The sequence below is a fragment of the Amblyomma mixtum genome, chromosome 5 (genome assembly GCF_055824585.1).
Source record: "Amblyomma mixtum isolate Tamu chromosome 5, ASM5582458v1, whole genome shotgun sequence".
NCBI classification, from domain to species: Eukaryota; Metazoa; Arthropoda; class Arachnida; order Ixodida; family Ixodidae; genus Amblyomma; species Amblyomma mixtum.
The window spans coordinates 52,493,586-52,520,615 of record NC_143016.1 but is presented as its reverse complement, the minus strand read 5'-3'; the positions used below and the strand labels follow the sequence as shown (position 1 = coordinate 52,520,615).

At 43.4% G+C, this 27,030-nt stretch overlaps 1 protein-coding gene across 1 annotated transcript; it reads right to left on the bottom strand.

The window, feature by feature from the left end:
* Nucleotides 1-790: 790 nt before the first annotated feature.
* Nucleotides 791-27,029, bottom strand: LOC149342162 (116 kDa U5 small nuclear ribonucleoprotein component). The gene is made up of 24 exons (XM_089544422.1): nucleotides 26,728-27,029; nucleotides 26,168-26,295; nucleotides 25,950-26,103; nucleotides 24,091-24,169; nucleotides 23,949-24,024; nucleotides 19,585-19,650; nucleotides 19,460-19,495; nucleotides 19,239-19,329; nucleotides 17,719-17,801; nucleotides 17,277-17,443; nucleotides 15,402-15,593; nucleotides 15,142-15,232; nucleotides 14,918-15,053; nucleotides 14,583-14,710; nucleotides 13,060-13,253; nucleotides 11,099-11,351; nucleotides 10,837-10,930; nucleotides 10,401-10,491; nucleotides 8,812-9,025; nucleotides 7,512-7,599; nucleotides 6,054-6,267; nucleotides 1,946-2,099; nucleotides 1,403-1,510; nucleotides 791-962 (listed from the first exon to the last, which is right to left on the bottom strand). The coding sequence occupies exons 2-24, from the start codon at nucleotides 26,288-26,290 to the stop codon at nucleotides 867-869; spliced, it is 2,928 nt and encodes a 975-aa protein (XP_089400548.1). The 5' UTR covers nucleotides 26,291-26,295; nucleotides 26,728-27,029; the 3' UTR covers nucleotides 791-866.
* Between the last annotated feature and the right edge of the window lies 1 nt (nucleotide 27,030).

The window sequence follows — 27,030 nt, the reverse complement described above, 5'->3', positions numbered from 1 at the left end:
GTACTGTACGATGTCAGTGCACATTAAAGAACCCCAGGTGGTTGAAATTTTCGGAGACCTTCACTACAGCGCCCCTCATTGCCCGAGTACCTTTGGGACGTTAAACCCCAATAAACCGACCAACTATGGCTCTGTGCAGAATGCTGCGTAGTCGGCACTCACGAGTAAGCGCTACTTTACCCTCGTCCAGGTGGAAACGAGTGCGACTACTGCTGATCTGCTGCGACTACTGCGATCTCATCACACGAAAACAGCGCCAGCTTAGGGAGGCACATCAAGGCCCTGCCAGACATTTGCATGGATGGCAAGAGGAATCACACCCAAACTACTAGTGTCTCTTTATTGGTGCCCAGAAGAACTAGGCTCTAAGACACCCGCATTCAACTTTGGCAATGGAAAGTGCAGCAACACCTCTACCTCTTCTTTCACGCTCCACGTTGACAGGCGGAGCAGCCAACTTTTCACAGGCACTTCCCTCAATGTCAACTAGAGGAACAACACCTCAACAGCCCTTTCCATGTTGGCAGGACGCGGAGGAGCCATGTCTCAACAGTCGTTTCTTTGCCTGACGCTGGCAAAATAAGCACAACACAACATTGGATTTAAGAAGAAGGCGAATTATTCTCCTCCCGTAAATCCATGCCTAGTGATGTTGCACAAGTGCACCCAGAGGAAGGTGATTCTGAGTGTGCCACTCAGCATTGTAAGCACAGCCATAGAGGGGCCTGGGATCCCGCAGGGGTTAGTTGTGATAAAACAGAGCACTCCCTTTTCAGTCAAGCGGCCAAAATAGAGCACAGGTAAATGATGCATTTATTCCATGAAATCGATGACAAAGGAAACTGTACATGTAGGACTCTGGTGAACTACAGCGGATACGACAGCATGACGTCCTGCCGTGCAAGCTCCAACAACATGGGGTCGTCGAAGAACTTGTTGATGCTGACATCTTCACTCAGTCCCTATAGTAGAATGACGGGCATTTGTATCACAGTAAAGAAAGCAAGAAAAATGGTTTGTGCTATTAAGAAAAATTTATGCAAGACCAACACAAGAAATAACAACTATCGCATGCTAACTATTTAAAACTTGATGATTTACACAGCCATGATGTGCAAGATTACAATGAATGAAACAACAGAAGTTGTACACAGAGCATATGTGTGTGCTACTATGCCAGGACACAAAGTCCCACCAGCTGGCAGCAGGCTTTATTTCATGGTACAGTCACTTCCAGCTTTGCACAATTAAAGTACCATTCACTTGATCTTATATAACACTCCAATACCAGCCTGATCACACCACTAAAGCCAAAATATCACCAGATCCTGCCATTCCTATTGCTCATCCTAACAACAATAACAGAAAAAAACCTGATCCAAAAAGCCTAGGCAAGGCTCACCTTCCTTCTCCGTGTCTTGATCATGAATTCTCTGGCAAGGTGAGGAGCTGGCTGAGGCTCAAGTGGTCGAATTACTATGCTTTTGTCCAGAGGATCACCAGGCACAATCTGGGAAGAAAAAGAAAACAAAACTGCAGCAACAATGGCTTGCAGAAAAGGCCCCAGTTTTAGTAATGAGGAGCACTCTGTAACCGCTGCTGTCCAATTGCCACCGTGGTTGCGCTGAGAGACAGCATCGCAAGAGCATGGCTCTTTCACTGATGTTTTGAAGAGCTTTATAATGTTTTACAATGTGAGGCTCCCTTTTTAGTCATTTCATAGGCTTAGCACTGATGACAAGTGAAAATACGTCGACTCTAATTGAACATATGCAAAATTCCTAAGTGCACTAAAATACTGACAGCATTAAATGCATTTTTCATGGAAATAAGGATGCAACAGAATAAAAACTTGCTGTAATGAAGGATCCTCATGAAGTGCAGGATGGGAGTCACCAAGGTAATAACAGAATGTAAACTTGGAAGTCCAAAGGATCCTTCTCACCTGCCAGTGGTGGAACATAGAGAGGCAGAATGCCTGGCCCTGGGTGTGTGTCCGGAGGTCAGTCTCAAACCCAAACGAGTCGATTGCTGGAATGAATGCCTTAATGGTGTAGAGGGGGGACCCAGGGACAGGTGCATCCTGGGTTACGTGACCTCTGTAAGCGACACAAACAAACAAATAAAAAAGGGCATGGGGGTAAATTATATGGCCATTAACACACCACAAAATGGTAGGTTCTATCCCTCACAAACAAAAATATTTGCCCCAGTCCTTGTGCTGAGACCATTACAGCTGAGAACTATACATACTACCGAAAGAAAAAAAAACTTTTCTACTAACCCATCAGATGCTGTATATCACTGGCAATACAAACAGCCTTATTTCACTGTCATTAGGCTGTTTTTGCAACAAGATCAAAAACTGATTTAATACTAACCGCTGTGCAGGGGTGGAAGCAGGCTCCACCTTTTTGAAGCAGGCACGGGTGCAGCAAAAGACTTATTTTGGAGCAGCTTTGGAGCAGCAAAAGGCCCATTTTGGAGCAGGTTTGGAGCAATTTGTAGGCTATTTCGGAGCACTTTTGGAGCAGACTGGCGACATTTAAATGCGACTGAGAGCAATTTTGTTTGCAACTCGTCCAAAAACTGCATAAATATTGATCATCAATCCTACAGACCAGAATTCTTTGAAAGGACTGCAATGGTTCGAAAGATATCTGCTAGAGTTCATAAAAAAAAAAAATAGACATGTGGCAGCTGCTACAAACAGTAGTTGCAGTAAATTAGCTGTTGTCAATTTCAGTTCAGAAAAAAAAGAAAACAACATAATGGCAACAGATTGTCAAGACCGTCAAAAGAGTGCAGCAGAATCTCGAATATACTACGTCAGGACTGAAAAAAAAGAATCAATACCCGCCAACCGGTGGATTTTAAAATTTGGAAAATTGCCGCAGCCAAACCAACAAGAAGGTGCTCACATAATTTGCGCCCTCGCGTAAATGTGCACCAAGAATTTATTACCCAAGCGTACATGAAAAAAAATTCAGGGCACACTTTAGCTCTCAAAGTGCAGCAAGGCGAAAGCATTTCCTGGCGCAGTTCTTTAGTTATTTTTTTATTTAATATTTATTTTCATTTATTTTTTGTTTGTTTTTCTTATTCTTATTTTATATTTATTTTTCATATTTTATGTTTTTACTTCATTTTTCTTTTTATTTTTGTTTTATTTTTTATTGAAGAGGCAGTGAAAGAAGAAAGAGGGGCTGTAATGAAGAAACTGAAAATTGTATTTGAGGAAAGGAAATTACACAGTAACTGTCTCACATATCTCGGTGGACGCCTGTCAAAACACAGGACACTGCTGCCCACAGACACAGACATGGCTGGGGACAGGACACCCATTGCTATAAGACAGCATGAGGCACTAAAGCCTTTCGCCACAGCAAGGCAGTCTGTGGAAAATCGGCGGGAACGCATTGCTGTGTATGGCTGTGAAAGGTGCGAGTAGCGAGGGGATGCCGGCCGCGCCGCTGTGAAAATGTAACCACGTAACTGGCCAGGCCAAGCCAAAGCAACGTCAACTGCGTGCGAAGGTACCTCGCACGACGGGTAGTAAGCCCGGTGTCCATTCCCTGGCAGCTTCACGTGTAAGAGGTTCGTAATTAATTTGTTAAATTAGCTCCGGTAAATAAAATTATATTCGCGTGCCGTTTACCCGTCCCACTCGCGCTGGCGGTCGCTTTCCAGGACAAGGTGTCCGGAATCCTAGCTACTTGCGTCGTAATTTTTCCATGGCTCCATCTTCTTTAAAACTGCTACTCTATAAAACCTTAGTTAGATCGAAATTAGAATATATGCGTGCTCTGTGTGGGACCCGGGACTTCAAACTCTTACTAATCAGTTAGAGTCAGTACAGAATCGTAGCGCCCGATTTATTTTGTCTAACTTTTCCCACACTGCTAGTGTAACTACAATGAAAAATACTTTGAACCTTCCTAGCCTTTCCCTTTGTAGAAAACTCGCGCGAATACTAACTTTTCACAAGATTTACCACCACAATCATCAGCTAAAACGGGATCTTCTATCTGAACCATCATTCATAATACCTCGCACGGATCATCGCCACAAGGTACGCATTCCATACTGCCGAAGCAATGCATATTTTAACTCGTTTATACCCAAGACGGCGAGCGATTGGAACCACCTGCCCACCTTGGTTGCCGACATTTCTGACACCTGTTTATTTAAAATACTGCGGAAAACTATGTGTTTGACTAGGCTGTTTTCTTACGTACTCTGATTTGTATTTTGTTCAAGCTAAAGATTTTTCATTGCTTGCTGTATTACATTACATTTTCCACTTACTTTTTGTTTTCATTTTGCTGCATTGTCTTTACCTTTTTATCCACTCCCTTCTGTAACGCCCCACTGGGGCCCTGAAGGTATTGTAATAAATAATAAATAAATAAATAAACCGAACCGTTGTCGGTTCGGTCTGCCGCTAGTCAGCCGGGCCTATCGCAAGGACGCCGTTTTAGCGCCGTTTATCTCCAGAGTTTTCCCTTCCTCCAAGAGCGAACCCAACTGTCGATGCGAATGCGATTGCGTCCATTTCATAGCGAGCGCCCAGTGTTGCCCAGCCGACAACAACACTCGGCTAAATTTGGCTCTGTATACTTGCAATGGGCGCAAATTGCCGTTTAGGCACAGCTTGGCGCAGGAGATCAAATTGGCGCAGCATGGCGCAATTGGCGCAGCACTTCCACCCCTGGATGTGGTTACCTATAAGCCCCATTAAACTGTCTACACAACCAGTGGCGCGCAGTTGGACATGCAATAGATTTCTGATGTTTATGTGTCACATGCACAAACAACATGACTGCTAAGATCATGTGACAGATAATGACTTAACACAACAGTTGCAGGCTAAGTCACAGTATTCCCATGAAGCATTTTTAAAATTTTTAACACCGCACATCCATGTGCTTAAAAACAGGGTGCAACTCTTTTACAAAATACACCACACATTCTCGAAATGATCCTTTCCTGGTTAGAGCTGCTTCCAGTCATGAAATTGCAATTTACCTAAGTTTATAATGACCATCACTTGAACACAGCTACAAAGCAGAGCCAGGAACAGGGAAAATGTAGGAATGGAGCACTATTCAATGTCCAAGCAATGTGCAGGGTGAGTGCGGAAAGCAACAAAGCAGCAAAAACCGATTTATAAGGCAAAGTCGCGTAGCTCAGTGAGAATAAGTGCATGCCTGCTGTAATGAGAACAGGAACTCAGAATGACGTGCGTCACTATGATGTGAGAACAAAAGGGCATACAATATGCCACTAAGGGCATAATGAGTCAAGAGGAGAACTGACAGTGAGAATTAAGGCCTACCCAGATGAGAAAATTTGAAATGAGATGTACATACAGAAAAAAAATGCCAGGCCAAGCAGCAAGTTCAGGCCAACATGGGAGTAATAAAGGGCATGCACAGCTCTTCCGTCAATAATGATTTTTGGATGTGGAATTGATGTGCACAAGGGATCGATAAAAATCAAGTGCGAAGGCGAAGGATCATGCCTAACTGCAATGTAAAATACTGACTGCTCAAAGCAGAGAAAGTGCAGAGAAGGAAATGCCGAGACGAAATACAGAACTTCGGCCTTAACACCAAGCTTCTAAGGCCAAGCATTTATTTTCTTTTTAGCCGCAGTAAGAAAGCAGAGAAAGTCAGCATTAAGACAAAAGTGCAGACATGAGGCTCCAAAACTAGGTGTTTCAAATGCACATTTCCTGAAGCATAGGTGAGCAGCACTAATAGGAAGCACTAGAACGCATACTTTGACGTATACAGCAGAGACGGTTAGCAATGGGACAGTGCATGGAGGGCAGGGTGGAAGTTGACCCTGTGATTTTACATGCCTTTGGAACCATATAAAGTACTCTCTCAACTTATGCAAATGCATGGGCATATGGAGCACCACTGTCATGGCAGCCCAATATGGATAAAGGGTCATATGTGGTTAAACTTTAAAACACTAACACTGCATGTGGGGCATACCGATACAGTGTCTCATTATGTACGTAGAAAATTAAGGCACCCACTCACCTTCTACGAGCCAGAACTGTGTAGACGGCTGAGACACAGTCTGCCGGGGCTTGTACCTCCACAAAGTAGTACGGCTCCATGAGACGTGGAGTAGCCATCAAGAATGCGGAATAGGCCACACGACGAGCAGTGGGGATGATCTGGCCTCCACCACGATGGATGGGCTCGTTTGCTATCACAGCATCCAGGATCTTGAACTTGCAGTTACGGATAGCTATGAAAAAAGCATCAGCCTGTTAATACCTAGGACTCCAAGAAATATTCATAAGCACAGCTGTTGATATAATAAAAACCATGAACAAGATCTTAAGTAAAACACTCTGCTGACCCCTGTTATTCTGTTAACTTTTCTGATATATTCCGAAGTTTCAAGAAAGATCATTCTTTACTGTCCCAAATGTGGACAAAAGCAATCAATCAATGTGATCCTTTTGGTAAAACTAATGTGCATGCTAAGACACACATCAAACATACTTTACCAGTGACATGCCTTCAGTACGAACTATAAATTAACATCCCAAAGCAACACATGGGCTATGAGGAACACCACAGGAGTGGTCTACAGATTAATATGAGAACATCTGAGGTCGTTTAACTTTTTCAGACATGCATTATGTTCTAGTATAAAGAAAAATCTGTAAATTTCAAACCTCCTTTTGCAAAACCAACAAGAATGGTTCAAAAACTTTAAGAATTCACAAACGCCGCACACTTTCACGCTCACGCAATTTTATCTCCATTTTTCAAAAAACCATGTTCATGCCCAATGAATTACTTCCTTTACCACCTGAAGGTGTATCCACAATTAAAAATTACCTCCAGTATACTTCATTAATAAGCAATTCCATCGCGTGAGAAAAGCAAAAAGTTACAGCACCCAATATCACTTCCTAGGTGTGCTGTAGAACTCCACAACTGCCATCTTTCTTGATTTTGAAAAGCAACCCCCTTCTTTAGGCACAAAATGGCCCTACCATACTGTCTAGCAGCAATTTCAAAAGTAGCCAGCATCTCCGACATCATGAAAACACTTGTACACCACTCCCAAAAAAATTTTTAAAGTCGTGCACAACCGTATATGCCATGCTGCTGACATCACAAAGCAAAGGGCGTTTTTGTATTTCCCTTCCATCAAAATAAAGCTGCCGCAGCTAAAGACACGTCCGCGACCTCGGGGCCAGCAGCTGAACGCCAAAGCCACTGAGCCACCACCATACAGGATATTTATCCTCTCCGAAAAAACCACTTTAAGGCACATTCTAATGCATCCTGCAGATACAGAAAAAGCCTTCATAATGTTACTTTCACTGCGATTCTTGTTTGAAACTAAACAGTGCCTTCAAAACGAGTTGCACGCAGTAAAATTAATCAGCAAGTGTGAGTGGACATTACTTGTTCAAGCAATAGAAAAGACGATAACAAACAAATGGGTGTTCAGACACACAAGTACAAACTCACGTTCTTCACAGAGAGGCCCTTCACGGGTGGCCCACTGGAATCCTTGGACAATGCTGTCCTTCACCATGCTGAGCAGCCCTTTGTCCACCTGGGGAAGGAGAGAGTCAAAGATTAGAGCAGAACAAAGTTGCCGTATAATTCCCTCTATATAACTCGAACTCAAAGGAGACCGAAAATTTTAAAAAAATGTGGAGTTCACGCTGAGGGGAGCCTTTCTATAAACTTCACCTTGACGGGACCACAGTGGAGATTTTAATAAACTGGAAGTTCAAATTAAGCGAGTTAGAATTAATGACATCCTAAAGCAGTACTAATAAAAGTGAAAAAAAAAAAAAGTAAAGCATCCTGGCAAAATTAAAATGCACAAAATGAACAACTGCACTGTCGCGTTAATTGCCTAGCCGACATCCCAGGCACCACATGCAAAAAGTGCTGAATGGCAGCAGTTTTGCAGAGACTTAGAACTATGCACATGGCTTAAGCAAACTGGTCCACAACACGATGTGCAAACACTGTTCAGTGTTCGATTTCGTGCTCCTCATTGATATTACAGTTTCATCATTGTGCTTTTGCTACTGATCCCGGGCAAAGGCAATAATTACAAGCCAAAAAAACTATAGTTCCTAATGCTGTTGGTTTATTGATGGTTTATTGGGGTTTAACGTCTTAAAGCAACTCAGGCTATGAGGGACGCCGTAGTGGAGGGCTCCAGAAATTTCAACCACCTGGGGTAACGTGCACTGACATCGCACAGTACACGGGCCTCAAGAATTTCGCCTCCATCGAAATTCGGCAGCCGTGGCCGGGATCGAACCCACGTCTTTCGGGCCAGTAGCCAAGTGCCGTAAACACTGAGCCACCGCAGCGGGGCAATTCCTAATGCACTACTACCAGAAGGGTGAGAAAAAAAAAAAGGCACCAAAATTTGTGCGCTCGCAATGAGAACCATGCAGTATGCCAATGCCAAGTCTGCAAGCAGAACAAAATGGCAGTGCTCTTTTAAGTGAGGAGCTGCACTCTTAACATAATGCTTTGTTGTTTATTTTTCACTGCAATATCACATTGTCTGGCATCCCACCTCCTATCTGAGTCTCTAAGTGTGAACAGGTCCCTGGCTACAGCCGAATGTCAGCCTTTATAACATATTGCAACATATTTTGTACATGCGTGAAGAATGTGTACATTCCTCATCTATCTGACCGCAAAAGCACCAAATCAAAACATTAACGCATCCCAACTATAAATATGGCACCACTATGCAATGCCAGAGCACCAGGATGCTTGCAAAAATGAAAGTTACCTCAGAGGGCAAGGTGTCATCCACAAGAATGTTAGGGCCTGTAGCGTCAGGTCCAAACGCCCAGATGGATCGAGCTGCAAGCAGATCCCAGTCATACTTGGTCTGGAAGAACTCGCCCAGGCGCTTCCGGTTCCATGTGATCTGCACCACCTCATTCTCAATGTCCTCAGCCAAGCCTTTCTCCAGTGGCTCAGCAATCATGGTGATCTTGTTCCTGGGAAGAAAGCAAAGGACTGCTCCTCAATCTGAAGGCACATGGCCCCAACTGTATGCTTTATATTTAAATGACAATGGCATGCATTTGTTTCTAGGGGTAACCTATGCATCTGCATGGAAGATCGATGAGACCCTCTTTAGACCACAAAAACTTCTGTTCATTCACAAAATTCCGCAACTAAGAAAGATCAAGAATGCCACTGCTACTTGCATGAAGTGTTAATGACACATGTCAGTCGCCAAAACTGACATGAATGAACATGTTTCCAAAACCAGCAAGCAGCCTGTGCCATTAGATAAGGCACCACAACCAAGCCAAATAGACGGTTTCTATAAGAAATGAACCGTCAACCGAAACTCACCCGCCGCGGGTGTTTATTAGTCATGCCTGAATAGCGAACTTTCAGTTCGAAGCAAATACGAAGCGAATAGCTATTTTGTTCGAACAGTTTTAAAGTGAAGCGAATATTATCAAATCGAAGTTAATAGTCTGCAACTCAAAAAATAATGGTGAAAAGAGTGGAAATTAATCAGAACTCAGAAGCATACGCCAGAGGCAGTGCTTTGCAGAAATCACTAAGGCAAATGAATTAAATAATAAAAAAAAAACAACGAAAATCACTTTCAAGCTGGCTAGGCAGAGTTCTAGCAGCAGCGAGCCAAAGTGCACTAATCAATATATTCTGAAGTTACCGTGCGAATGTTTAAACATTGCTACAAAAGTTGAAGACAGATTTTCTGGACACTGAAATTCTGGATTCATACTCCAGACTTGCTCAGCAACGAGTAACGCATACGACAGAGTTCTGCGTACAACCATGGGTCAAATTTCAGGCAGCTTGTTGCATCTGACATGTAATTTTCCTGACTACAATGCGCTCACGTGAGCATGCATTCGTACTCCTGAGGAGGAAGCTATGGCCTGAGTCGTCCGTGATGCAAAAGTCGAAAGACAGCGAAGGCACCGCGCACGCACCAGAAGCGGCACGTGGGACACAGCAGTACATCAACCAGAGGACACGGTGCTTGTGGCTTCTGGGGTGGGTCCTTGCGCAGACAACCTCGCAACGTTACGAGGTTGCGCACTGCGCTGCTCGGATAGAGCTGCATCGTCGTCACATGCCAGCACGAGGCAAAAGACACGAGCACGCCCTCTTGCACTGCCAGGTGTGCCGCAGTGCAAAGGCGAATCGTGCACCTATCCAAGAAGAGCAGGTTTAAATGGTATTCTCCAACTGTCATTCTTCAAGACTAATCCCTTACACCGCTGCGATGGCAGCTACTTTGTGCGATGTTTTGATGTCAATTTCCTGTGTGTTAATGCAACTTGAGCCTTAAGGTAAAATAAATGATGACGAAAAAATCCGGCTTACTTCTTATTTGGTGTTTCTGCAAAACACTTGAGTGACGAAGTTTCCACGACAGTCTCACAGAAGCAGACAACTGGGTCAGCAACCTTGATGTCTATAAGTAGAAGCAGGAAGTGGGAGAGTTACCAGGTAGAGACAAATATATTCAAAAAAGATACATTAACAATGTACCACTGCAGTATTTACCTCTAAAATTAAATAGTAATAAAAAAGGGCAAGATGCCACAAATTCCAGTAATATCGATAACCTCAGAACAGTTTTGTGCTATAAACGTGCTATACGAGCATTTCCAACAAGAGAGTCCCAGCCAGGACATTTTAAGGATAAAAAGAAAGGGCAACGCATTTTTTGGCCGAAACTGCTGAACATTTAACACCGTACAATAGAAGCCCTCGACACTGCGCAAGTGAAATCTGCAGAAAAAGCACAGCAGCATACCGATTTCCGAATACATCTTTCTCAGGTCGTGCATCACGCAGTCAAGGTAGAGCTCTCCCGTTCCGAAGATGACATGCTCTCCAGATTCTTCCACCTGCGAAATAAATGCCAGGCTTAGAACAAAACAAAACCCTAGTTTACCAGCAGAAGCATCCCCAAGTCTAAGCAAAAGCAGCATAAGAACAGGACTAAATGCAAAAAGCTGAAATGCAGAAGATGGAAGGCCCTGGGTGACACTTTTATAAAGCTCACGCTCACTTGCCTTTGTGTTCACGAGAGGATAGGACTTGTTGACTTTTCGCAGACCGTCCAGCATTTTGGGCAGCTCAGAAGGGTTCACGGGCTCCACAGCAATCTTGATGACAGAGTGTGTGCAGAAACGAAGGGGATGAAAGATGAAGAGTTCCTCCTGGACACCAACGTCCACTATGGTTGATGTCTTCACTACTGGCTGGTCAATGCCCTCCATGAGCACCCAATTGCCCGCTGGAACTCGGTTCACTTCAATTTTGTACCTAAACAGATGCAGGAACAAACATGGAGCAGTGAAGATGTTCCATTAGTGCACTGGCTGAGCTGAAGTCAGGCATGATGGTTCACTTCATAGAAAAATCAGCTGCTTTGAGTTGGTGAAGCAATGTAAAAGGCAACATAAAGCTGTGAAGAATCGAAACAATCCTTCAAAAATGCAATGCTCCACACGCTGAGTGCAAGACAATTTGCAACACATTCTTGTCGGAATAACGCTTAAGAAGCAAACATCAGGTTGCTATACTGTGTTGTACAAGGAAATCTTGCTAAAAATAACAGATCTGATGCTTGTACTAATGAACTGAAAACTGCTAAGCTGTGCTAAGCTATCTAAGCTGTGCTAAGCTATCTAAGCTGTGGCATGATGCGGGTGCTACCTGTCCAATAGAATAAGACACAATATTATATCAATTAGTTTTTCTAATCAGTACAAATACCAGTACAAAACAAGTAGCAATACTCCACAATAAGCAAAAAGCAGTGCCTCTATGATGATAAATAAAACTGTGGGAAACCAGCTGTAGTGATACATGCCAGCATACATTAAAGGTGCACTGAAGAGGATTCTGAACTTGTCTTTTTGCCGCGGGAACTCGATCTACACGTTCCTAGCATTCTTAGAAACTGCAACTTATTGCCCTGTATGGCCGATTTCCCTAATTAAATCGAATTAACGTCCGGCTCCCGCCCTTTTTTTTTAATTCTGCCTCGTACGATGGGCGGAGTCGACCAACGCGTGAAGTTCCTTTCAGCCAGCTCCGTGGAGGCTTTGCTTTCTCTTTATTTTGTTTTTTAGGTTTCCATGAATAAATAGTTTCATTCGCAGATAATATAGTCGCAAAATAAGCCCGCAGAAATAAAAATACGCGCGGACTATTTGCTACTACGGACTACTACGTATTACTCCGCCGATGGCAGAGTGGCAAGCCGCCACGGGACTGGGTGAAAGGCACTCCACGCGTTGGTCGACTCCGCCCACCGTACGAGGCAGAATTAAAAAAAAAGGGCGGGAGCCGGCCATTAATTCGATTTAATTTGGGAAATCGGCCATACAGGGCAATAAGTCGCAGTTTCTAAGAATGCTAGGAACGTGTAGATCGAGTTCCCGCGGCAAAAAGGCAAGTTCAGATTCCTCTTCAGTGCACCTTTAATGTTGCTGATGTGTCTAGCCTTGAACGAGTCTTATTAATAAAAGCCACACCAGTCTGTTAGAATCCTGTAAAATCAGATGCATTGGGCAGTAAAAACCTTTCACTATGCTACAAAAGGCACGGTCTTCAAAAATTAGTTCTTGAGCACTTTCATACTTCTCATTTCGTAAATGTGCAGCATATCAATGCTTGATGCATATATATCTGGAAACTAAATTTTCGATTCACAGCTCGTATTTACAATTTAAATTAAATTGCAAGGAATGTGTACTGTATGCAAAAGTCAAGGGTTCCAAGAGCATATGACCAAAGTCAGGCCTAATGCTACTTATGCCACATTGACCTTTCGGCTGGAATGTGATTGATGCTTTTTGGTTAGAGAATAAGACAGGCAATAACAGCCCTGAGGAAAGTGAACAAACACATGCCGAGCTACAATAGCCCCATGGCCACACTAAAGTAAACTTTAAAGAGCTAACCAAAGAGTGCAGTAAGGACATCCTGCACAGCACTAAATCCATTAAGCACTGCTGGTTCTTACCTGGACTCGTGGACCCAGAGTCGGCCAACTGCTAACACACGAGAGTCCTCTTCATCGGTAGATGTATAGTTTTCACCAAGAATGCGCACATCTTGGTTGGCATGGAGTGTGCCACTCATCACGCGTCCAAACACATGGAAGCTTGTCGCATCCTGGGTTGAATACTGCTTTGTTGTGTGCACAATCAGGGGGCCCTAGTGACAAAAAGGAAGAAAAGTAAGTGCTCTCATCATGTTCACGATTGCACAGTAACAAGCTACACCTGTCCCGACTATAAATGTCGAAAAGGAAAAGAGTGACACAAGCAATGTTGCTGCACGAGAGCCTTGTATTCTGACCACTTTCGAACTGCCACAAAGTACAGCAGTAGCTACCAGCGTTTCTGTGCAAAGGGTTCAAGCGTTCCTCTTTTCAAGAAAGACGTACAAAAGGTTCCGAGATAAAGCCACTGGTTTTCGTTCAGAGTTACCTGCTGCCAAGAAAATGCGACCCATGGAGGTCTGGCCACTCAGTATCTGACCACTGTGAGTTGCCTTTTCGTGATGACAGGTAAATTTCGAAAAAGAAAACTAAAGAGCTACAAAGTGCAGTCGGTGGCCTAGCGTGAGCATCTGCCTTGCACGCGAGAGGTACGGGGTTCGATCCACAGTGCCGCTGGGTACCCACCAGTGATACAATGGGTACAAGACTTCCCCTGCTTGGTGCTCGGCCTCTTTAGCATAAATTGCTTGGAAAATGGGTCTTTGACCCCATTTTGAGTAGAACAAAAACCTTGCGCCATGGCGCTCTTTGGCCACAGATGCTCTTGCAACATAAAAATTCACTATCATCACCAAGTGCAGCCCAAAGCAATTTTGCATACTTAAGGAAATATGCGCTAGACACAAAAGTGCTAAATAAGCCTGCGCTTTCATCAATTAGACTGGAAGCTAATGAGCCTCTAATATGCCTCATTTTTGTTATTATTTGTCTTTTTCCAGAGCTCCAGTTCTAAATGAATAATCACTGGAGCCAAAAACTGGTCCTTATTTACCAAGATTAAGGCCGCAGAAGCAGCTTCCTTTTTGCTGCATAAGTTTTTCCAAGAAATTGCTAGTAAACAGCCAGTCGAAGAAAAGTACAGTCTTAAGCAATCTTTTTTTTTAATAAAGTTTAATACGTTTTTAATAAGGTTTTTTTAACAAAGTAGTCCCAATGCAACACAGGCTATGAGAGATGCCATAGTGGAGGGCTCTGGATAATTTCGACCAGCTCGGATTCTTTAACATGCACTGACATCATACAGTACGTGGGCCTCTATACTTCACCTCCATTAAAATGCAACCACAGGGGCCAGGATCAAACCCGCATCCTTTCGGCCACCAGCTCAACACCACAACCACTGAACAACCATGGCGGCTTACAGTTCGTGTTTTTGCTCACTTTACTTGTGATAAGTGAAAGGGCTAAGGCGATCATGCATTGTGGCAGCATGGCAGCTCCGCCTCAACTACAATACACAATGAATGTCCTTAAGCACTCACCTCAGGATCACATTTAAGCATGGCTTCACCGAGCTCAGATTCCAGTGGGCCTGTATAGATGCACTCAATCTTCTCCCGAGTCACGTGAGCAGGCGATGGCACGTGGTTGACGCACATGTCAACAAAGCCTGAAACAAAAAGCGTAATGCACACCTGGTTTATACTACATGCGACTGCTACCAAGCTTTAGGAAAATCTCAACCCTATGAAGTCTGCCAGCAGATGTGAAATTGTTTCTTCAGAAAAAGAAAAGAGGAAAGTGCCACTGGCATGCTGCACATAGCGAGAGAAAACGAAAAAGAAAGGGCACACAGGATGCTGGCAAGTTAACCCACCAGTAAATTCTCCCACAAAGCGGGAGCAGATGAGACGCAGCAGAGGCCTAACGTTCAGCTTTGTCTCCGTCTTGGACAGCTTGACTCCTAATTCGTCCAGCAGTTTGGGCAGGCATTCGTCCACATCCCCAACTACCTAAGGACAGTGAACAATTACAAGAGAATGAGGTTAACCACAGAATCGTTCCAGTTAAAAGGAAGAACTAAAAGAATTTTTTTGTTACCTGTGCGAAGAGTTTGTACAGAGGCTCAAGAATGAACTCCACAAAGCTTCTCTGAGCTGAACTGTGTGGAGGCTTCTTGGTGAATTTTCGGCTGAAGGATGGTAGTAGATAAAAATAAAGGACAAAATCAGTCTGGGAATATGCCAGTCAAAAGATGGAACAAATGGCGTTATAAGCAGGCTATATTACAATACAGTGCTCAAGACATCAACATATTGGGGAAGGCTGTGAACCTACTATTAGTGAAAATTTAATCTTACGTTTTGTTGCTGAAGTAAATGTCTCCCCAGAGACGCCTCGAAAATTCGTTGACATTCACCCCGCCAAAGGTCTGCGAGTACATGGACGCAAAGGAGCGCAGGGTGAAGCACAGGCTGTAGAGGGAGCTGGCAAAGCACACGTTGCCTAACAAAGGTGAGACCTGCTGCTGCTCAGGGTCCTCAGAGTACAGCCTGCAAATAGTACATGTTAGCCACAATTAACAAGCATTTTACTTTTCATTTCATCCTTAAATTCACCCAGCAAAGCTGTAGTAAATGTCCACATCACTCCTGTGTTAATAAATATTTTTACAGTTTACAGTGGAAATGGATAGGCTGTCTTGCAATGACTGCACCATGACCTATAATATTGTGTGGTGCACAGTTAGCCACTGAAAGCACCAATTCTGTATCAGCCGCTTCCTGTGCCAAATCTCTGCGCTGTTTCCTTACCACAAACCACATGGGCCAATTAGCTGCGGAAGAGAGCTGACATGTTTTTCCAGTCATTTTCCCTTTCTGGGTTGTTGAAGGGACTATAAAACAATACTTACCAAGGTCAAGAAAAGCGGACAAGCGATAGGTATTCCATCACTTGTTGTCACCCCACCACAAAAATTTGTGAGCAAGAATTTTTGAGCTAGCTTCATTTAATATTGAAAATAAAGAAAACAGGTAGGGACTCAGCCCCGCCCGCATCAGCACCCCATTTGTTTACTTCAAGTGGCCGCACCCGCTTACGTGCCTGTCAGCGCAATTGGATGTGCACCTTTCATTACTGTCATTGGGAGCACATCATGGACCTGGAGCACCAGGCATGAGTTCTGCAAGCGATCACCACACACCTTCAAAGGGCTTCGAACCCTACAAGCATGCCCTGTGTAGAAACCCACTGCTGAATGCCGGTGATCACAGCAGCGACTCATAGAAGGGCTCATCGGATTTGACCGGTGTCGTTCCCCGCCCCTTCAGTTTGGCCGTGCCCAGTGGCAACAGAGACGACTGCAGATGACTGTCCCCTTACCGAAAGTGCTCCCGCGACACCATGGCTGCAGTGAATGGCAGCGTCTTGTGGCCTGTCGCTCCCCATGACATCACCAGTACTCGTGACGCAAGCATTCCAGAAAAATATTTCCAGACACCGCCACACAGTGATCAATTGGCCCACCAATTGTAAAAATCATGGCTTTTAAAAACTGATAACAAACTGCCGGCTTCGTTCCAAGGACTCACACTTATTGTAATTGCTCCAACACATTCGTTCTATGTATTGAAAACATTTTCCAGTAATCTTTAAAACTGTTTCATAGCCCCTTTAAGGCCCATATGAAACATGACATGCTAATCATCCAACAGTCACAACATGAAAGTGGCATCTCCTAATCCCATGGCATGACGAAAATGCAGAAGCTGGCATAAACAACTTTTCACCAGGCCAACGCCACCACATATGATTTGCCTGAAGATAAGTGCCGCATAGAGAAGCACTCCCAGTTCACTTTCAAATTTTCTATCCAGCTACTACTTATTACAGGGTGCTCACTTTGTTGCACTGGTCACACTGCACATTTGCCATGGAAGTAAACCATGGAGTCCACTTTGCGTGGATCCTGGTGCAAAGAATCAGTTTCATACCAATCATATTTTTGAAGTAATTCCTTGTTCCAGACTGCAGACCTTGCAGAGGTATTCAATGAGCCGGTTCCAAGGATAGTAGTTCTTTTTCAGAACTCGAGAGTGTGCAGCTGAACTAAACTAGAATTACAATGCATTGCTGCGTTTCCTCACACACAGCTACACTTGTGCCCAATGAATGCAAACATGCTCAAAAGCAGCCTATCAAAAACCAATCTAGCAGTAAAGCAATCAACTTACGTGATCAAAGCATTGATCTCATCAATGATGTTCCTCAACTTGTAATAAGCATCTTGAGGTGGCAACTTCAGCTCCAGCATGAGCCTGTCAATTTTGTTGATGCAAATGCAGATGGCCAGCTTCTCTTGGACAGCATGCTTAAGCAGCTGCTCTGTGTTCAGACAGACCTAATGAAAAGAACACAAATTCAAGGACCATTATTACCCAGGACCAGGCTGGAGGGTAGGTAAGCACAATACAATGTATGCTGTGCTTGAGAAAATGCTCCATGGCTTTTCTCAGCCATATCCGACAGCATTCAAACGCATTTAGAATGTTAAGCTCAAGGACATAACTGATTCTGAAAGACTGATTCAGAGACCAACATAAACAAATTAATTTTTCATTACAACAGTACCACTTTAAAATAACTGTGTCCAAATTTCTCACTGATTGCACTCACTCCTTCAGCGGCGTCAACGAAGAGCACAATCCCATCACAAAGCCTGATGGCAGCGGTCACTTCATCGGAAAAGTTCACATGACCTGAAACGCAAATGAGGTCAAACATAACTGAGAAGATATACACACCTAAAGGATATATTGAAGAGCTATAGGCATACTGTGTAGTGCTGGGCATTAAAAATGAGCATCCAAAACTGGAGCAAGGGTGCCCCATGCTGGCACCCAGTCCCACCAGGATGCATGGAGCTTCACGTGAAAAAAAACTGATTTGTATAGAAACTGGTTTCATGAGTGAGATTTGAACCTGTCTGCTGCTGTAGCCACTTATGCAGCTCACTAGTGCTAGTATAAACTTTCCTTGATAGTGGTAGGCAGTGCGGGAGCAAACTTCTGGTTTAAGGCACTTCCGGTAAACTAAAGAGCTTGCGTCACGCAGGAATCTGAACCTACAGGACCACCTGGCAGTTCAGTTTGCCCCTTAAGTGGCTTTACCAAGCAAGTCCATCAAGACATACACAAGAGTGAGGAAGGCATTGAAGATGCGGCACTTTATCAACTTTACCTTTGACTACTAACCTTGTGACAATTATAATGACTTTATGACGTCCAATACTGCACGCATGCAGCGATGCGATTCTGCGAAAAGTATGTTTGCCAAAGTGCTCAAGGAAAAATTTTGCGACCATTTAAGAAGTTAGTGAAGGAAAAGTGTGCAAAGAAGAAATCGCAATACACATCAAAGAGCGCACTGCAGCAGGAACAAATCTTTATTTTTTAACAACCTAGAGCTGCAGGAAGGGAGGACCTTTATTCGGGGTCAACTTTTATTTTCAGCCAGCGAGGACTGTGGGTTGAGAGCACTGACTTATATTCGGAGTCAACGTATATGTGGCAACATACAGTGAATTTTTAGCACACGAGTGCATGTTTTTATATTTAACCTTGACCTTTCTTGCTATGCACTCAATATGCACTGGCAATCACACCTCTCAGCAATGATGGTTTAGGACTCGGCAGGCACTTCCAAAGAAAACCACTTATCCAAAACAAAAATTCCCGCAATGACCAACTGATGATGGGCTCCACTCAAAACCGCTCATACAACACATGCAATGAAAAACCCTGGACAAATGTCAGGCTGCTTAAAGGAGGACCCAGAACTGAACACTGCTATTAGTGATACTTCAGCACTTGCGTGCACAAAAGAATCTTTCCTAAAAGCTAGGTTTTTTCACAAAGTAGAAACACACCTGACTAGTTTGGCAAGAGCACTAGAACTACAACTACAAAAACGGCAAATGATTAAGAAAAGGTTTCGCTAAGTCATTACGTAAACCTAACAAAGTAAACAATGGCCAAATTAACAGTTCTCTAAGCTATACTGACAAATGCGCTTGCTGGTAAATGCGTATGGGCAAATCAGTAGTATGTTCATTCCAACAAAAAAACTCTTAACTCCTTGCAGAAGCAAAGGCCACAACAGCCCTCAACTATGGAATCGAGAAGTGAACGCCACACCTGGTGTGTCAAAGACGTTCAAAATGAAGGATTTCTGCTTCAGGTCTTGCAGCAGAAGAGTGACGGGGCTCGCCTTGATGCTCACTCCTCTCTGCATGCAAAAAAAAAAAATGAATGAATGAGGCAACTAGTCAAGCCAGAGCTTTTGCACTAAAGAAGACAAGCCATGTTGTGCCACATGCAAAAAGGCACAAAACAAGCAATACAGAATGAAAACTTGCCTCCTGCTCAGTGTAGAGTGTGTCAGTGTATCTTAGCTGCAAAATAATAACCAATACATTAGTAACTGTGGAAGAATCACATTACTAAGCAAATCTACTATCAATGATAGATTAATCAAACTTACATTTTTGCACTCCTTTGCACGCAGGTGTGGATGGGTTTGCTCAACCAGACAGTCAACAAAAGAAGTCTGCAAAGAGCAAAGAAAGTGCAGTCACCTGTTGGCTCCCTTCATCATGTGCATTTCTCGACAGACACTGCAACGCAACTGACAGCGCCTCCACTGTACAGCCTCATTCACACTGTCAAGTGGCTGTTACAACAGGCATGGGTGATGTCAAGGACAACAGAAGGACTGGCTTGCGTGGCCCTCAACTGAACATTTTATTGGGCAAACTTGTGGCCGCAAAGAATAAAACTACTCAGCAGCGGCAACAGAAGCAAGTGAACTTTGCTGTCATTGAAGCTGAAATTAACGGTGCGCCAGTCCATACTCAATTTACAGACAATTGCAACAAACGTTTAACAAAAGCGCTTAAAACATCGACAACAACCTTGAATGCTGCAGAAGCTGTCACCTGTGATCCCAACCATTCCAGAGTGGTCTGGCCATGTACTAAAAAGAAGCTGATAAAGCAGTGAGCTGGCATCAATAAAGAAGGAACATAAGTTAACTAACATAATGAGTTGTGCTCCAATACGCCTTTCCTGTGCTCTTACAGCTCGAGCAGTAAAGAAACATCCTCTCTCACTGAAGCAGCTCAGAAGAAAAGGAGCAGCAACAGGATGGGAGTGACTGAGATATGAATGCTTAGGAAGAAGTGCGGTGTGACTAGGAGAGATTGAGTGTGGAATGACCACATAAGGGTAACAGTTAATGTGGCAAGCATAGAAACAAAGCCACAGGAGGAGTCATTGCCCTGGTAATGCGATGAGGGGTATGTCAGAAGAAGTGTGTTAGAGATGGACGTAGAAGGAAAGAGGACAACAGTACAACCACGGAGAAGGTGGAGAGAGGTCTTTGGAAGAAATAGTTCTCAGAAATGACAGCCAGGGAGAGAAGAGGTGGAGGACATTAATTGGAAACAGCAACCCTGCAGATTCAAGAGAGATAAGCTGAAGGGAGAAGAACAAAAGAAGAAACATTATTTGTTTAGAGGCGTACATAAAGCAATCACCGTAAAGTGCTATTTTTATATTAACAATAATTCACATCCATACTCCTACTTGCAATATAGTTTAAGAGTTTGTAAAAAGAGAGGTACAGCAATTGTTGACAATACTTTCAAACCATGAGAAGTCGAAAGCGTGGAAGGTTGTTTAACAAGTGAAACTCGTGTAACACCTCTGAAACATAACTGGTGGTTTAACTTTTTGGTTTTTATTTTTGGAAAATTTGGCGGACTTTTTTTGGTCTTTACTTTAGACTTCAGAACGCAGTTTTCGGTTTTGTTCGCTGACAAAATGTGGTACTCTTGTACAGGCAAAAGTTGCTTAGAGATTATATAGGCCTCTCTTCTGCCTGAGCCGTAAATTTATGAGTAATTAATGCAGAAACGACCATGCATAGATCTGTGCTCGCAAAAGGAAATGCCATCACCATTATAAAAAGTAAGAGAATTTAAATGATGGAACCATCAGAATGCAAATGTAATTTTAGATTTAAACATAGTAGTCACATTAGCGTTGTGTTGACAATTAATGCAGTACGGAAAGGAAAATGACAGCTGTAACGTTAGGAACAGGAAAGAGCAGAGTGGGTGAAGGAGCAGACACAAGTTAATGATACCGTAGCCAAAATCAAGATGAAGAAATGGGCATGGGTAAGGTATGTAAGGGGAAAGAAAGACAACCATAGAGTAACGGAATGGACTCCAAGGGAGGGTAAGCGCAGCAACGGGTCAGATGGGTGGTTAGGATTAGGAAACTTGCGTGGGGTTAGGTAACTGCTACTGACACAGGAAAAGTGCTAATTGGAGGGGTATGGAAGAGGCTTTTGTGATGATGTCACGTTATCGTTGGGCTGTTTGCTCTGGGCAGATAGACAATTTGAAGTATCGCATGGTCTCAGCGTTGAAGGCAGCCATAAAATTGCCGCTGTACCCTCATGGTAGCCAGAACATGACACTTTTTTGTGATGCTTATGCATGGTTTCACATCAGCGTCCTTACATGCAGTGAAGAAACCTACTTAAACAAGCAACCGCCCTAAGCGGGTAATGACTGGGAACGGGCAACATTAGGCTGGCAGACTATGTCTGGCGAGTAGGTGGAGCCTCCTGTTCTGCGGAGGCATGTGGAGGCATTCGTTTCCCTGAATTGGCATCATTATCACCACGATGCCGCTATGATGACGAATTCTTATTTTGTATTATATATGTACCTAACTTGTTCCCCTGTATTGTCTCCTTTGTATCCACTCCTGCATGGGCCCGAGAAGGGCCTGCAGTATTTGTAAATAAATAAATAAATAAAGATAACAGGGCAATGCCCCAAAGTGCACAGCTGCGCTACTTAATGACAGTGCCACTGTCTCCCCATGCCCTTGGCTTCCGTACTTTGTAAATTTTCTACTTCCATCATGTGTAACAACTCAGTAGACTGCTAGTAGTGGCATTCTTTTTATCAGGTGTTTTTCGTTTTAAATAGAAAATTCCAACCCCTAAACATAACCCAGTGCCAAGTAAAAGCACTGCCTGAACCTTATGCCAGGCTAGTTGGTGCATGCTTGGGAAGTTGAGAAGTTACACCATTGGTGCCAAGCAAATTCACAATTTATTAATACTAAAAAGACTAAAGCAATCTTTTTACTGTGGCCCAAAAACACATAAGTTGCAGATTTGACTTCAATATCGGGTCAGACAAGATTGCACTTGTACCAGAGACTAAGGTGCTAGGTGTCATATTTAATGAGCATTTGGTGTGGAACCACGCGTGAACTATGTCATTGCTAATTTGGCGAAAGTAGTTGGAGTACTATGTAACTGCCGGCCCTTTTTTCATCCCAAATAGACTACTGTTCTTAGTTTGGAGTACAACATCAAAGGTAAATATTAATAGAATCCACCAGCCATCCACTTCAAGTTGCGCGTCCACGTGCCTGGACCACCACCTTCACTGCCTCATTTTTTTTCCGAACCGCCACAGACTGGAACGGCCTTCCCCACGAAATCGCTTCTACTACCTGCCCATCTTCTTTTTGCTACTTGTATCTGACCATATTTTCAATAGCTGTTTACCATGATCCTTACTGTTTGTATAAAAACCCACCCTTCATGTAATGCCCCTACGGGGGACTTTTAAGGTAATAAACTGAACTGAACTGATATCACAGAAAAAAGCCCTCCAGCAAGTTGTGGGAGTTTCTTGGGATGCACCATCAATGCCTCTTTTTCAAGTGTACAACGTTTTACCGTTCATTAAATTATACAGCTACCGATTGATAACGCAATTTAAGACATGCCTGAAATTCAATAATAAGGCATATCTATCGCTGTTTAATCTTAAACGGCCTCCTGACGTGCAATATTCTCTTCGGAACCAAGAATCATGGTTGGTTTCGTTTTCTAAGACGGGTCAGGGGTGGAACAGCATTGAAAATCGTATAACCAGGCTTCTAAACGAGTTAATCTCAAAAGATGTAAATGTATACAGCATGAAACCGGAAGAACTTAAGGCGTATCTGCTAAATTTTGAATAAATGTGTCTGCAACCGAACACTCCTCAAGGTCAAAACAACTAAATCTTTGAAGCAGTTCTTTTGTGTACCTAATTTCATTTTGATTGTGATAATTATGTCATGTTGTTTAAGTCCTTAGCAATGCTTTTTGTTGCACTGTACGCCAGCAATTTGTAAGGGCACAGGGGCCCTGTCAAGCTGTCTTCTGACAAGCTTTTTTGTCCCTGTGCCCTGCATTTCTTTGTATGGAGTGCAAAATAAACCTTTGATTTGATTTGAAGTGGGAACAGCAGAAGTAGACATGACAGAAGAAAGAAGTGGATAAGAGAATGCACCGCACCCCAGCACAAGTTATGTTTCTACCGACTGAAGAGCACTAGTCAATATTACGAGAATGGGTTCCACCTCACCTCTTCGGCACCTACCTATATAACTGTATCAATAGCATTGACAGCTGTTTTTTGCACCAATCATAACAACAGTTGCCGCGTGCAAGTTTGTTAAATGAGGTTGACATTGATAACTGGTAACATGTTTTGTGCCAGTCTGAGTGTTAAGCATACACGGGGACTAAACTGTTCCAGCACACCCCTGGTAACAGACAAAAATCAGGTGACTGGTCACAAGGCCACATGCACGAGCCAATGTAAGCAAGGCATCATCCAGGATATCAAAGAGGAAAGCACTATGCCATGTGCTTCGCTGATGAAAGATCAGCCCAGCCCTCGTATTTTGTATCTGTTGTTCACGATAAGAATTTTGCCCATTTGCTATACATGTGCTTTAGGATAATGCAATCCTTGGTCCTACCTTGCCATGATGCAAATGGCCTACGAGAGCCACGTTACGTATCAGCTCAGAGTTGTCCATCAGATCAGTCAGGAACCTGTATGCAAAGAAGTAGATTTGTTATGACTGAACGAGCCCATCATGCATTAAAAAGGGTTCTTACTCAAGATCATATGTTGTCAGAGGCAAGTCCTGTTCCACAAAGGAGAACTTGCGGTGCTTTATGGGTGCAATGATAGGCTCTGCAGAAAAAAAGAAGGGAAAATAAGACATCTAATTTTCATGTAAAGTTTTCCATCAGGCAAAAGGAAGTCAATGTCTAGCGGCTTAGCTCTTGACTGACTGCGCTCTGCCTCTGCTGTACTTTACTGCTGTGAACCTTGTGCCGTGTGAACGCCAGATAAGGCAAGGGCCGCAAAACACATGGTTTCTGAAAAATCACCCTAAACAAGGTATTACGCTATGCTATGAGGCACCATATAAAGCTTGTTACTTCAAATAACATTCGTCGTTTACATAATGCACAATTCATAGTGAAACCAAAATAACAGTACCAGAGTCCTTCATTAGCTTCTGCTTGTACTTCAATGCCACTTTTTGTCTTTAGTTTCCAAATGTGCCCTTTACTGTACTCGCTTATATTTTACTAATTTTTACTATCTGGAACAGTCAGCATGTACCTGGCGAGACTCAACGAGTCAGACTTTTAATTAACTAGAAGGCAACAGACAGAATGCAGACAGCCACTAGGCAAGACCTCAGAAGTAACATCCAATTATCAAACGACTCACTGGTGTTCTTTCGACGACTTGCATTTCAACATTAATCTTGCAGATATATTTACTATACAGCCTGGAACTTGCACAAAAAAAAAAATCTGCTTGCTGCCAGAAACCAGAATTTAAAGCTCTGGTTACTCAGTTTTGGTACAGCATGTCTTTTTTTTACAACTTTCGCATCACCAAAATTTTTGTGTTTTAAGCTTTTCTTAGCTGTGCAATACGCACTAGAAAAGTGAACTTGTCTCCCTTGTCTCGCTGATTTTCAGTAATTGCGCCTGCAAGGTCTTACCCACATCCCTCAAGTGGCTTCCCATGTGGCAAAGACCAGATAACTGGTGCATACTATTCTCAGGCAAATGCTACCCTTTAGATATGCCATCTCAAAATAGAGTGACCACCTTTGGCACCTGCTGAGTAAAAAAGTACCATGTGAAAGAAAAAAAACACAATCATGTTCAAGTTAGCATTGTCGTGAGCTTGCCTTCATCAAGGTCTCTGATGTATCAGCACTACATCTTCGCTAAAGCTCCATACAGACCTGGCATTTGCCGCAGCAATACAATACAGTTTATTTTCTACTGTGCAACTCACTTGCACTCGCAGCAGAAATCCATTGTCTCCTACTGATATACATGAGCAATGTTTGAAGCTTGAATGCTATGATGAAGGTTGCAGCTTGAGCCATGCAACACAAAATGATCTGAAGGTGGCTTGACTGAGATGGTGTGGGGCATCCACAATGACACAGTACTGTCAGAATCGCAACAGACATTGCATTATTTTTTTCCAGATGTTTCTGTAGAAGTTTAATCAGTCTGTGTGCTCAACTTATGATGCACATTATATTAACAGCGTGCCTAAGGCACATGAGCAAGGCAATGCCTCACGCTTATTCTGCCAGGCTAGTCCTAAGTGCATACGATATGGTCACTCGCAGGAAGGTAGGATCATTTGTGCAAAATCTCCCAGAAGTAAGCAGTACCATGAGTTTAAAACGCTGCTCTTGCATTGGCCGCAACAGCTCGATAGCAGCCAGGAACAAAAGATAAAATGGTTCCACACACAAACAAGTGCTGGTAAGCTCGTATGTTGCTTGCATAATTTCCCCATTAACAGCTGGTCTGTCGACATGAGCGACATGAGAGGTGTTATGGCAATGTTCCGCTGGACATTATTTAAAGCAATGTGTATGCACTGTGTATGCAATAATCCAGGGTACAACACAAAATAACGAAATCACCAGTGAGGGGTTGGGCGTCTTCTTCTTGTACAATTGTCTCTACATCTGGTCCGTACACCTCAACTGCAGAAGGGTAGTACTTTTTGTCTTCGTGCAGCACAACCTGCATGTCTCCCATGTCGTCGTCATCCCTGCCGCCATCCATGTCGTCATCCTGTCGCAAAAAGCAATTTGCGTACATCAATACAAGCTTGCAGCTTTCAGGCGCACAATCTTACCTCTTGCATCTCTTGAGCGTCAGCATCTTGGCGGTCGTACCGATCTGCATCTTCGTCATCTGAATCACTCTCAAGCTCGGGTCCTATGTAGTTGCCGAACTCATCGTATAAGTCGGCATCCATGCTTCCTAAGCAAGACGGAACGCACGAATAAGTGACTGTTCAGAACAAGCAAAAGCACCCTGCGCTACTTAGCCACAAGATATTGTCTCTCTTCTTAAGAAAAACAGTGAATAAAACGACGATAAAAAACGAAGACATCACAACAACAAGATCCGTGTATCTTGTTGGTTTTCGATCAAAGCTTCGTGCCAACTAAGCTAACGTTTCACTCTTAGATCTAAAACTTACTAGTATGGCTTTCTTAGTTTTCTTTTGAGATCGCAAAGCCGCCAAAAATAAAATGTTTACTATTCTACCAAGAGCAGATAGCATCATGCGAGGCACCGGTCTCTCTGCTCAAAAAGTAGGCGTCGCGCTAGCGAGCACCAAACTAAGTAATTTGGCAATCGAATATTTTCAGCGGAAATCTATGGAGAGCTTATGCAGAAAGAACTCACGCTACAAATGCTCGACGATTGCCGAATGACAATCGCTACTACACCACTACACACCACGAACCACAAAACCGACAAGCGTGCGTTTCCCAGTGTTGTCCTGCGCAACCGGTTATTATCGGGGGTGCCGTCAAAATGTGTGAAACTGCGCTCCCTCCGACAGTTTTGAAGTCAGAAAGTGCAAAACAGATTGCAGAGATTGCTATATTATTAGAGTTATATCCCTAGCTTTAAGTAAGTTGACTTTTCAAAGAATTAGAAGCCGGAGTACACAAGAATTCAGCCACGTTCGGCAACAGATGGCTG

Coding starts and splice junctions, on each gene's coding strand:
- LOC149342162 (XM_089544422.1), bottom strand. CDS start 26,290: ATGGATGCCGACTTATACGATGAGTTCGGCAACTACATAGGACCCGAG. Junction 26,104..26,167: donor ACGCTCAAGAGATGCAAGAG/GTAAGATTGTGC, acceptor TTTTTGCGACAG/GATGACGACATGGATGGCGG. Junction 17,802..19,238: donor GAACGTCTTTGACACACCAG/GTGTGGCGTTCA, acceptor TTTGCGTTTCAG/GTCATGTGAACTTTTCCGAT.